We start from the raw sequence: 13,287 nt of genomic DNA, 5'->3' as shown, positions 1-13,287 counted from the left end.
CACACACTGTCGTAAATTTCAGTACATTTACGTAGCGATAAGGTTTGAAATGTGACAACAAGCAAACATTGTAGTAGCCAGCCATATGTAGTGCTATCGGCAGCCCAGTGCACCAGTGTATCTGTAGGCTAACAGACATGTCAATAATGTGTAAAGATTTATTTTTTTCTTCCAGAAGGTATTGATGATTATAAACACTGACAATAAATAAAACATTAAAAGAATAGAAATAAAGTAGATTTTGAATTTTTGCAAATTTATAAATTTATTCATTTTTTGCAAATTTTTGATAATTTATAAGAATTAAAAAAAATCTGATTTTTTTTTTAATTTCATTTTTTTTTGCAAATTTTTGAAATCTCCAATTTTTAAGCTTTTTGAAATTTTTTGAAATTTCAAAAATGTAAAAATATTGGAAAAGTTTTGCAAATTTTTGTTTAAATTTTAAATTAAAAAAATAAAAATTAAATATTCATTTTTAATTAAAAAAACAAGACATCACATGTGCAATTTTATAAATTGAAACAACTGCCTGTTTTAATAATTATTTCCCAGATTTCAACTATGTATAAAATTTCATACACTGTATAGTATTTTTTGTGAAGATAAAGTAGATTTTGCGGCTCCCGAATGACTTTGATTCAGTTGAGCTGAGGCTAAATAGTTGCAGACCTCTGAAATAGAGCTAACGTAACCTCACTCTTCATTTTATTGATAGAGTCTCCAGTGTGAACAGTCCACTGCAGAATAACTGCTGACTGTGGGATGGAGTCAACATTAGCACAAACAGTTTAGCCCTTTTATCCTTTAGCTCGTGCTCTATCTCTCTCCTGTTTCTCTTTCTTCTGCTTTTCTGTCTTTTTTCTGTCTGACAGTTAGGCTCCAGTGTCCACCATCACTACAAAATTAATCACAGAAATCGTTTTCAGCGGAGAAAAACACAGATCTCTCTTCTCCCTACTAAACTTCATCAGCCAGCGTGGTGTTGTCATAGAGACTCAGACGCAAGATCGGGACCTGATCAGGAAGCTTCAAAGTAGCATTTTGAAATAATCTGTAAACTGTAATATTTGTGCTGATAATCTCATTTTTAAGATTACAATCAGGCATGTATCTAGAAGAGAGACTTTTTCAAAACCACTCAGAAACTCTCCACAGCCCCTTTGGCCATCTTTAAAAAAAAAAAAAAAAAACCCTCATTCTGACTTTTTCTGCAGCAAAATGTAAGAATCTGACCTGGAAATAGCAGTAACATTTTGCATATGATAGTGCGAGATTTTCTGCATGCAGCCTTATCTCTGACAGGTGTGTTACTGCCTTTTTAGACACCAGCTGTGGCTCTAACTGTGCTGCAGCCTACTCACTGGTTTTGATGTAAGGTAAGTGAAACAGCAAACATGTTTTGGAAAACGTGTTCGTGTGTTGTTTGTGGAAAGAATCACCTGCCTTTCTCGGCGGACAGGTTCCAAAGACAAACATGATTTCCACGCAGCTGCACGATACTCAGGAACATAAATTAAACATAGATTGTTCTGGAAGAATGGAGCAATAAGAAGGACAGAGGCTGAGAAATTAAAAACCTCTTCTCCTGTTTAAACCTGCAGCGCTCTGTAACAATCAAGCACTCTTATGTCGTTGCGTGCGTAGGAGCCGAGTCATTTCCATAATTCTTCCTCTCCAGCTTAAGCACGAATAAATGAGTCAAACCTACACCCTTGATGAATGCAGCCAGCATAGGATTATAGTGATCTTGTGTAAATAAGCTGCAATTTAAACAGACAAAATTAAAAAGTATGAAAGAATTTTGTAATTAAATATAAGGAATTAGCACCAACTGTGAAACAAGCCTTAATTTTGTTATTCTGGCGGCTTTTTGGAGGTAAAACCTTGTGTAATCTTCTAGTTCATCATGTAACCGTCCAACTGTGCAAGCTATCATTTGATGGACAGGGATATATTTGGAAACTCTTATGTAAAAGCTAGATTGTCTGAGATGTAGGAGCTGATTGCAGGGGTAACAGAGGACAAGTGAACTGGGGAAAGAGGTTATCAGACTGAGGAGCAGGAAAGCTGGATGACAGGATGTCCAGCTGGCCTGGAAACAAGACGGCTCGCTGATGTGGAGAACAATGGAGAAACAGGATAGCTAAGCAGCTAGGAAACAGCTGATGGGAAACAGGAAGGTTTACTCTGCAGAGAAGGAGGCGAAACTCACAATGAAAGGAGCACATCAGTGATCCAAGACCAGGAGCAAAGACTGGGACCAGGTTCAACACGGTGTTTGGTTTTAATGTTACATCAAACCTGCAGCTGTTTAACTCATTATGTTCCCAAGACATCAGACCGCTGCGATGTTATTTCTCCAAAATGCATTCAAATCAGACCTGGTTCATCTCAAAACAGCAAATAACAAACTGTGCAGACTTTTTCTTTCCTCACTCTCCATTATAAACTGTAAAATAAACTCACATTTCTACTTTTCAGCAGAAAATACACTGGGCATCTTCAGAGGTCTGTCCAAAAAATGAATTTCCATCAGACTATCAGGGGAGCATGTGTCTTTAGTAGCATCTAGTGGCCGGGGCAATAAAGTACAACTCTTTGCTATGAATGAAAATCTCCCTGAAAATCATGAGACAATCTTTTTCTACACAGTTTATTTTAAAAGTTTTGTGAGAAGCTGTGGCTTAAAAAATAAAAACAAAAAGACGAGTGGATTACCCCTGCACAAGCTGACTCAGGTGAGATCATTTATTGAATTGTTTGTATGCACCTGTATGTGTGACGTCGCTAATGGGAGCTGCGTTCGGTTCAGTTGGTAGCATTAGCTTGTTAGCTTGATTACCTAATGTAAGCCAAGTTATTTCATATTAAATACATTAATAAATGCTAAGCGGCGATTGTATTGTACAAGCCAAGCAGTTTTATTTTTTTTTTAAATGATCGTTTTGAGTAAAGTGGTTTAACGGTACGAATTAACCTACTATAGCAGAGTCACGACCCAGGAAATAGACAGAGCCAGCCCTGTGTTCCCACAATCCTATTTTTTATTTGTTTATTTATTTTCAATTTTACCCACGGACTATTGAATCGTTTGTTTCTACAGCCTAAAAATCGTCAAAGTCACAATCATCACAAGAAAAAATAAAATGGACGGATCCAAAAGGGGGTTTGATGGCGGAGCGACCTGCGGCGTCCAAGAAATAGACATAGCCCGGTAAGCTTCAGATTCTGTTATTGTTGTATCAGTGTTTACGGCTGCTTAGTGAAATATTAATAATAAGGAAAAAAAAGTTTCTATTTCGCTTTCAGTAATTAAGGACCAGGAATAGTATATGCTCACAAAAAGATAAAAACATAAAAATGCCATGCTAATGTACACGGAGCTAGCCGGCTAACTATGCTAGCCCTGTGTTAGCTCCCTTAGCCAAATTGCTCAGCATTGGTGCCGACTAATACATTTATTTAGTACATTTATGACATATACAACTTTTTTATATGCTAAATAGGCCCATGTGTGTGTAAATGCGTACTTCTGGTCCCTAGGCTCTTAGGACAAAGTATAAAACAGTGTTGAATAAATGTAATTCACCATTAATTTAAAAAAATCACAGGAAGACAAGCAAACCAGGTTTATTTCTAAAGCACATTTCTGAGGCAAAACAAATCAGTGCTTCACACAGGATATTAAAATAATCAGGACAAAGAGCAAAACCACAAATTAAATTGCCAGAGCATTTAAAAATCATGTAAACAAGCTGTTAAAAGACCTAAACCAACAGAAGAAAAATAATTTGCCTGGGTCTGGGTTTTAATTGCACTGCTGTCTATTTGATATAATAAAGTGAGATAATATTGTTTGTGTTTCAAGGTCAGCATCACAAAGAAACATTTCATTAAACTTGTAAAGCCTATTAAATGATTTCTATTGAGCTCACTGTTCTCAGATGATTTCAAACAAACCTGATGGTTTAATACACAACCTCATAAATATCCTCAGATAAAAACTTTGTTTTTTAAAGGTAGAACACTGAGTACCTCAGGATTTAAAGAAACTACTTCTTCAATAAGTGTTTAATTAGTGCAGGGGTTTGTGTAATAAATCTCTCAGATGTGGAGAAAATTGACTCAAATGCAATCAAAGCTCTTATGTACTTCTTCACTTGGCAACAGATATGAGCTTGTGGGTGTAAGACCCATGAGAATCCTCCTTCAGTTCTTTCTTTTCTGTTACGTCGATTTGTTGATATTAATTTTCTTCTGCACACAAATTGTTCTCATGGCTGCTGCTGCAGCTCACTGTGCCGAGAGCTTGACAGCTTCTGAAATCAAATTTAGAGCGCTGCTCTATTGAAATAAATATAATTAGACTAAGACTTCAAATGTCCTCAGATACACTTTTAGACGCAATGTGTTTTTTTCTTTAAGTGGTAGAAGAGTTATAGGCTGTTTATCAAAAGGATACCTCTCTTTTCAAGGGAGTACATTTAATTTACAACTTTAAATCTCTCATCTGCTAGAAACGGAAATGTTACATCAACATGTAAAACTCAGAGTCAGTCATAGAGATGTTTCTTTACATGACTGACAGATTATGAAAGGAAGGAGGATTAGACTCAAAAAAAGAAACACACTTCAACTCATCAGTGAAGATCTGTGACAGTATCGTGAAGAATTCTGAATTGTGATAAGATTTCATTCAAACATTAAAACCTCATTTCACACGACAAAATATAAAAGCCACACAGGAAGAGAAAAGAAGTCTCCAAGGATAACTAAGTTAAAATGTGTGTGTTTGGGATTTCATTCAGATTTCCCTTCCACTTTGTGATCCACTCTCTGCAGACTAACAGGTCCTTGAAAAATGAATGAAACACACATTGATTTCTGTCAGTAGACTCTGTTTTATGACCAATACTTTTTTTTTTTAACATAAACAAAAATAGGGTCAGTTGAACATTGATTGCAGTCTTTTCCTCTGTCGTAGATGTTGTTCTCCGTGGCGGTAGCTTGTACTATGGTATGACAAACACCATCAGCTCTCTGAAGCCTTCACCTTCCACAAAACTTTATAGGAGCAAATCTCCATTTAGCATTTCGATTATTAGTGGGCTAATCTCTCCTGCTCTGGTTTTGTCACAATGACATGTGCTAACAGGGCTAGCTATTGAATTGATGCAAGACTTCCTGTTTTCTGTCTCTGCTAGTTTGTCCTTGTGCTTTGAGCTCGAACTAGTTATTCTACGGCATGTTTGAGTTTGAGTTTAACGCCACATATCTGTCACCGCACATTATCTTCATGGTTTTTGTCCAAGTACTTCTAGACGTCACTTTTCTTGACTGACATGTCTCAGTTGAAGTAGATGGTTCTGTATTTGTTGGTTTTTTTGCCTTCAGTATAACAATGTGTTCCTAGAGAGTTGCTGTAGCTTGGTGTGCTGAAGCCGTGGCTAGAAAAGTCATGCGTTTGTATCCCAATAATTATTTTCCTACCCAGTGTCTTCAGTTAGGCCAAAACAAAAAAGCTGGGTCACACATGTAACGCTGTATGTGTTCAAGGTATGTCACCAAAAGCAGCACCTGCACCGGTGTGCGAATAAAAAAAAAAGTTTCTTGAATGATGACGTCAACTCGAATACTCGTACTCTGATACTCGTACCCATCCCTAATTTCAATGACGATGATAATATATTCTATATTCAAGGTCATACTGATCTACCTAGCCCTGGTTAACCTTGTACTGATATATCTTGATGCAGTGGTGCATGCTGTCAGATATCGCTACTTGACCTTCAGGTAGCAGCGTCAAACCACGTGGACTACTCAAGCCCTGGCTCACTATAGGCCACCCCACTCCCTGTGCTGGGTACAACACCACTCTGTGCTCCTCACCCCAGTCTGCAACCAGCACATTACCATCTCTATCGATACAGATCCCCCAGGGGCAGGCTAAAACTGGTCCCATACCTGCACACACACCTAAAACCCTCACAGTGTTCCAGCCTGGTTCGAGGACTTTGATACAAGGCACTCGACCAGTTTCGTTGCCTCTTTCGGACACAGCTATCATACCTGAGCTTGTGCAGGCTGCCACTAAGTAAGGCCGGTGGAACCCAGTCACCACTGTGCGCTCGAGACGGCACCCTGTCTTAGGTTCGAGCTTCAGCGCAATGAGGGTGCCTTTACGGATATCAGCGACCAAGAACTCATCCAGCCTGGTTACGGTCACACCCCTTGGGGCTTCCAGCTCGTCTTTTGTAGAGCCCAACCCTGACCCCCCAAAAGTCTGGAGCAGGCGGCCATGTCGGCTGAACACGAGAAGGGCTCGCTCTGCCGCACAGCTCAGCGCGATCAGACCTTTTGCATTAACGGCAATGTCGAAGTAATTACGGCATCGTCTTGCAGAGGCGTCAGAAGTCGGGGAGGTCACTTGCTGGAGGACGTTGCCTCGGGGATCAGTCACCTGTTGGAAGATAAAGTCAAACAACAGTTGCAGCTGAGTTTGTAATTGCACAGACACCATGTCTAAGGGTGAACTAACCTGAACACGAGCGTTCCCACAGTCCACGATGAAAAGCTGGCCCTGTGGTGTGGCGTGGATTCCACTCGGCAAAGTAAGGTCAGACCGGCCTGAACCCTGCTTTCCAAACTGTCGAATTAGATGGATTTCTCTGGGGTTGAACGCTGCGATGTACGGGCCCTCCTCATCCAGCTCCTCCAAGGCTGGGCCCCCTCTGTCCCCTCTGCTCCTCTTTTGTTCCTGGGAGGTGCCCTCTATGTAAGGCATGGATAAAGACCTTGCCACCATCTTTTGCTTGGATCCAGTTGTTGGGTTTTTGTTCTGCGGGTGTTGAAGGCTGTTATATCTTCTGTATGTGAGAGTTTGTCCCATGTCACAAACTCTCGGTCCTCTGCTGAGAATCGGTGAAGTAGAGGCAGGACTGGAGCACTTCACTTTCCAAACTCCTACATTCTCGTTTGTCCCACCGCTGATCAGTGGACGCGTCTTGTGTGTCAAGTCCACCGCAGACTTCGACAGGCGACAGTTGTAGTTCAGAGACCCTCTGTTCATGCTGTATTCATGAGACGGGCTCACGATGAACGTGTAGCTGGAGTCGAGGCTGTCCGTCGGGGACGGTGCTCGGCCAGAGTCCCCGTGTGTCCCGAGGGAGTGTTCGTCAGACGACTGGCTTAAGCAAGAGTGGGGTCGGCCCCTGGAGGTGAGGTCCAGGCAGCTTTGGCTGGTCAGAGGCTCTCTTGGGGTCATTCTGGGGGAAGTTGGACCACTGTTGTTCTTCAGATGTCTACTGTTGGAGTCTGAACCATATTTTCCTCTTCCTGCTTCCTGGTTGTCCAAACTCAAGTGGTGACTGAGCCTTGTGTGCTCCAGTCTTCGATCAGGTGAGGGGGAAGGCCTCCTACCGGACACCCCAGCAATCACCTTCCTCTGATTCCTCGGAGAGAAGTATCTACCATTGTTTGTCATCTTATACCCCTCCTTGCTATCGGTTTCTGAGTTTCTTAGTCCAGAAGGCACAGCCAGGAATACGTCCTCCCCTTGCGACTGGAAAAGAGCTGAATCCATCTCTTCCTCCTGGGATGATTCCAGGTCAGACTGCTCACCTTTCGGCAGCCAGGACCGTGTTCTTGTTTGGGAGACCTCCTCTGAGTCCAGATCGCTGCGGTTGGAGAGGCTGATCTTCCTTACGACCCTACCGGTTGGTGAAGTCCATCCTTGTTGTACCTGCGTGTTTTTCTGCTGGTTTGTTTCTTGACAGTGCATCTCATGTGAATGGAGCGCACACAGCTGCCCGTGTGGCCCACAGCCGCCGACGTGCAGGCACAGACTTTGTTCTTGCTCACGAATGTCGCCGAAAGCAACCGCATTGGGTTGGGAGCTGGGTTTGAAGTTGACTTTCTTCAGAGAAACTGATATTTCCCAGGGTTGTAGGAACTCTGAGACCTCCTTGAGCAGCTGGTTCTGGTTTGGTCCCTTATCCTCAGGCTGTTGACTCAACTCCTGAATCTGTTTCTGAAGTTGGTCCAGTTTACGGAGCCTCTGGTCCAACAAGGACTGGCTGACCCGAGCTGCTGCCATGTTCTCCCTCTGGACCTGCTCCAGATGCTGCTGAGTGTCTCGATGGTCTTGCTCCACCCTCTCGATAAGGCGGCGCTCTTCTCTGCGTGCTCCCAGGATGGCACGCTCCACGCCACGCTTTACAGATTCAGTCTCAGTTGCATGGCGCTCTTGGAGGCGGTGCAGTTCGGCCTCTGCCTGAGCGAGGTCGCACCGGGCCTGTGCTGCCCAGCACGGAGGGGACTGAGGCAGGGAGGGGAGAGAGCCGGCGTCTGATTGGCTGTCAGAAGTTGGATGATGGGCTGGGGTTGGGGAGGAGGGATTGCTGCCTAAAGGTCCAACAAACATCATGGTGGATTTACTCGCGGTGTGGTCACTGCAGTTCCAGCTGAAATGACAAAAAAAAGAAGAAGAAGAAAATACTTGAGCTTCGATATCCATGCCAAAAAAAAGTATAAACATAAAACAAACAGCATCCAGATAATCGCAAATTTATGAAGAAATGAACTCTGGTGGTTGCAAAATGAGAGGAAACTAACTGCAGTTAAAGAGCCGGCGAAAGACGTGGGGTATCAAGGCAGTCGCTTTGATCAGGGGTTGTCAAACTTCTCATCCAAGGACGCTCAAAATTGGATTTGATTAATTTCATTCTGACAGAAAAATAAAACATTTAGTGCAAAAAATATGAATAAAAAGTCTTTGTCTTTCCCTTCCCTCACAAAATATCATTTACAAATCACTTGGTGCAGAAATTGAAAAGCGCTGGAGGCCAATGTGTCATATTACACTTCATTTGTGCTTTCCCACCAAAAAAAAGTAAGAAAACAGAAAACAACCCAAAATAACAAGGATCCATCAAAGATCTGTATTTAGACTTCCCTAATGTTCAAATGGCTGTGCTGAAAAACAAGCAAATAAACCTACAAAATAAAAGCCTAAGATTAGAGATAGACTGATATTTATTTTTCTGTGTCGATACAATTCCGATTATCAGTTCAGTCAAGGAAGACGATATTTGGGGTCGATATTCATTTGTAGTAAAAGTGAAAATACTGGCATCAAAATTTGGGATAATACAAACTCCAACACTTAACTTTTTTTTAAACACCTTTACGCATGTTTATTACACAGCTCCCAGGCTCAGCAGCTGTGTTGTAAAGTTAAATGAAAACCTGAAAAATAAATAGCTAAAGTTTTCTACACTAAATAAAGTTTTCCTAAATGCTACTGTGGGTGGGACGATGCTAGAGACAGAGCAGTGTCTGCAGACAGAGAGGCAGCAAAATAGAGTCTGAAATTTAATTTCTCATCCATGCCAGAGAAAAAAAAAGGCTGATGCTGGTATGTCTCAGAATTAGGAATAGACTGATTCAGGTTTTAAATATCAGTTAGCGGCCTCCTTGCCTACTAATAACAAGTATCGCTATCGGCCCCAAGAAATCCACATCAGTCTATCTCTACTCAGAATGCTCAATATCGGCACCAATAATCGATCTATCACTTCCCAAGAAACCTAATTTAGCTGATTCATACAGAATTAGACGACTGTGCCCTTATTGCTGTTTTTTCTCACTGAATCTGCCTCAATGATACCTTCATTATCCTGACTTGGTCATCAACTAAGAAATGAGATCAAACATTTTCTGTTGGCATGGTGTAAATCAAATCTAACCTCTACTTTTGTTGATATTTTTACAGTAGTTGATTGTAATTGAGCCCCATTTTGGGAACCAGTGGCCTTGATCATAAAACATATTTCATTGTAACTATTTGATTCTTAAATAAACACACTGTTAGAACTGCTTTGCATTGTTTGTACGAACCTAAAACTGTTGTAAAATGCGAAGTGATGGAGTTTCAATGTGCGATTCAGAATGTGAAGCTGTTACTAATGGTGTGTTATAAGAGCTTAAAATGAAACATTTCTCAGCCAAGTCTCAGCTCCATTACACCATCAGACGAGTCTTTTATGTAGGAGGAGAGACAGTGGCTCAAACAAAGCGTACTCTTTCCTCTCGAGGCCAACAAACAACCGCCGTTTCTCAATATCTGAACCCAAGACGTCTTCTATCAGAGCCTTTTCTGGGCTGCAAAAACAGTCCTGTGCTAAGGTGATCGGGCTCCAAAGGAAGGTCAGCACGGGAGACGGAGCTGTGGGCAGAACAAACAGGCTAAGAGGAGAAGAAAGTTGTGCTGGGAGAAGTTTATTAGCATTTCAAATAACGTCAGACAGCCAGAAGCATCCGGAGAGAAGGCGCGAGTGGGAGGTAGAAAGACAGCGTGAGTGTCAACACAACAATACTTCTCAAATCCCCACCACTGCAAATAGACCCTGCTGTGTTTTTTATTCATGAGGAGTACAAAGTGAGGAGGGGGAATGGTGAGAGACGTGTGTCCGCTGTGTGATATAGAGTGAGAAAACAGGGCGCAAAGGGAGTCTTCAGATAAACAGGAAGTACTTTTTTTTATCAGGAACACATAGGGGTGGGCGGTGTACCGTTTTCTTGAGGCTGTACATCGCTATAGGTAAGTGTCTATGGTCAAACCTCAAAACCTAAGAAGTGATACAACCTTTTTTTAACAAAAGTAGTGGCATCAAAAGAAATATTTTGAAGCAAACTGAAACTGTAGTTTGCAGACCATGAGCTGCTATGTTTTTCACACACTTTTAACCCTGCGGCTTAAACAATAGTGCGGCTAAATTACAGATTTTTACGGTCTAACAAAATACGGTCTATCAAAATAAACATTACGGTAAAAATAAAAAAAAAGGTCTAATAAACATTACGGTCTAAAATGAAAAATACAGTATCAAAATAAATATTACGGTCTAAAAAAAAAACGTCTAATAAACATGACGGTCTTAAAAAGAAAACGGTCTAATAAACATTAAGGTCTAAAATAAAAAATACAGTCTAATAAATGTTATGGTCTAAAATAAAAAATACTGTCTAATAAACATTACGGTCTAAAATAAATAATACAGTCCATCAAAATAAACATTACGGTCTAAAATGAAAAATACAGTCTATCAAAAAAAATATTACAGTCTAAAATAAAAAAAAAAGGTCTAATAAACATTACGGTCTAAAATAAAAAATATGGTCTAATAAATATTCCGGTTTAAAATAAAAAATACAGTCTAGTAAATGTTATGGTCTTAAATAAAAAATACGGTCTAATATACATTATGGTCTAAAATAAACAATACAGTCTATAAAAATAAAAAATACGGTCTAAAATAAAACATACGGTCTAATTAACAGGGTCCAATTTAAAAAATACGGTCCAATAAATATTACGGTCTAAAATAAAACATACGGTCTAATTAACATTAGGGTCTAAAATAAAAAATACAGTCTATCAAAATAAAAATCACGGTCAAAAATAAAAAATACAGTCCATCAAAATAAACATTACGGTCTAAAATAAAAAATACAGTCTATCAAAATAAAAATCACGGTCTAAAATAAAAAATACAGAATAAACATTCAAAATAAACATTATGAAGCAAACTGAAGCCGTAGTTTGTGGACTATGAGCCGCCACTTTTTTCACACAATTGAACCCTGCAGCTTAAACAATAGTGCAGCTTGATTACAGATTTTTACGGTCTAACGAGCTCCATAGCCTCGTAGCATTAAAACCAAGAACTTTTTGTTTTGCCAAGATTTGACAGAGTTGAGGCATAAATATCCAGCCTGCTCCGGTCTGGACGGATCGACCGCTGTCATGTCAGCAGGTGTTTCTGCTGATGGGAAAGTTACAACAAGTGTTGTGCTGGTTTTCTAAAAGTTTGTTTTCACTTATTTCGTCCAGTAAACATGTAGCTACAAAACGCCTTTGATAGACTCTTAATGAAACCTGAGCGCTGTCCAGGGCAACAGATTATTGCTTTTACTCCTTGTGAGTGATGATGATAAATATCTTAAAACAGCATTAAATGATTCAGGAATCCTACCTTGGATTGATAAAGCTGTAGACTGAGCAACTGCCTTAAAAGTTTCCGGAGTAAAAAAAACGCGACTTATCGTCCGGAAAATACGGTACTTTAAACAGCTCAGAGATTTAGATGGAAAAACTAAATAAATGTTTTGTTTTTGAATTTTTTTAAAGTTTTACACTTCTTTAGATCTTCAGGACTTTTTTGTTGACCTGTAATCTGGTAAAAAAAAAAAATTAGCGAAGAGCTCAAAGCAAAGTGAAATAGATCAAAAACAGAGTCTTTTAAGCATTGATGGAGTTATTTATTTTGCAGGTGATGTTCAGGTGTGTTTAAGCCCCTCCCACCTCTTTGTGTCCCAGCCCAGCTCTTCTAACTCTCATTACAAACTGCATTATTAATGAGGAAGGTCCAGTTTCTCATCATACAAATGTTTCTCTGCCACACTTGTGTCAGAATGAGAAAACTCTACGTTATAACTATAAATCAACGTAACAAAATGGCATAAAACTTTAAAAGTGATACAGAAATTAGAGTGAAATTATGAGACAGGAGTTGAATCTTGTAAGAGAAAAAAATGGGAGCACTTTCTTTTTTCCATCCTCACACAGAGCAGAAACTTTTAACACAGTTTAACTCAGTTATAACACTTTTAAATCCTGCTTTGTGAATATTTTTAAGCAGTCTTACCTGTGCTCAGGTAGCAGCGCTGCGTCAGCTCCTCTTCACCTCATCTTCCACATCCCTCTCACCACCCACCTCTCCGTCCTGGTTCCCCTCTCGTTGGCTGTTGCTTGGAGACCGCCAAGCGCCGACTCGAGTTTCGTCCGTGTGCAGAGCGAGCACACGATGCATGTTTTCCTGATCTTCAGACTTTGTGTTAATGCTGGATTTGGCTTCCTGCTGAGGGTTTGAGAGGAGACTGTTAAATAACCAACAGCCAGCGTGGGGAGATTATTCATTAATAAGACAACAGAGGGATGCCAGGGGGGCAGCTCTCATTGAGGCTGCATAATAAAAGCTTTGTTTTGTTGCAGACGTGCTGTGCTGCACTTTAATTTCCCAAAAATGGATTCTGCATTGACTGAATAATCTGTCAGATGTGTTTCTGTGAAGCTTTGGTGGCTCAATCTGCATTTTACTCTCACTCACAAAATCAAGTGATACAACCTCTTTATTAAAGCTCCTGTTAAGAGGTTTGCAATGGCTTTGGCGCCCTCTCTGGAGTTAAATAGTACTGCAGGTTAGAGCCCAACCAATTAAATAA

The 13,287-nt window shown here is 40.4% G+C and overlaps 1 protein-coding gene across 1 annotated transcript; it reads right to left on the bottom strand.

Annotated features, from left to right (window-relative positions):
* Window positions 1-5,719: 5,719 nt before the first annotated feature.
* On the bottom strand, window positions 5,720-12,875 carry LOC141808611 (uncharacterized). The gene is made up of 4 exons (XM_074695278.1): window positions 12,773-12,875; window positions 10,084-10,228; window positions 6,542-8,465; window positions 5,720-6,463 (listed from the first exon to the last, which is right to left on the bottom strand). The coding sequence occupies exons 1-4, from the start codon at window positions 12,873-12,875 to the stop codon at window positions 5,720-5,722; spliced, it is 2,916 nt and encodes a 971-aa protein (XP_074551379.1).
* Window positions 12,876-13,287: the final 412 nt, after the last annotated feature.

The sequence above is a fragment of the Halichoeres trimaculatus genome, unplaced genomic scaffold (genome assembly GCF_033239565.1).
Source record: "Halichoeres trimaculatus isolate MK-OKI-2021-1 unplaced genomic scaffold, fHalTri1.1 fHalTri1_scaffold_19, whole genome shotgun sequence".
NCBI classification, from domain to species: Eukaryota; Metazoa; Chordata; class Actinopteri; order Labriformes; family Labridae; genus Halichoeres; species Halichoeres trimaculatus.
The sequence above is the reverse complement of the archived record's forward strand: the minus strand, read 5'-3'. Positions and strand labels throughout refer to the sequence as shown.

Bases quoted from the DNA above. Each gene is read 5' to 3' on its own strand.
- LOC141808611 (XM_074695278.1), bottom strand. From the start codon at position 12,875: ATGCATCGTGTGCTCGCTCTGCACACGGACGAAACTCGAGTCGGCGCT. The intron at 10,229-12,772 runs GTGAGAGGGATG...TTCTGCCCACAG, and splicing joins CCAGGACGGAGAGGTGGGTG to CTCCGTCTCCCGTGCTGACC. The intron at 8,466-10,083 runs GTACGCTTTGTT...TTGTCATTTCAG, and splicing joins GTTGGCCTCGAGAGGAAAGA to CTGGAACTGCAGTGACCACA.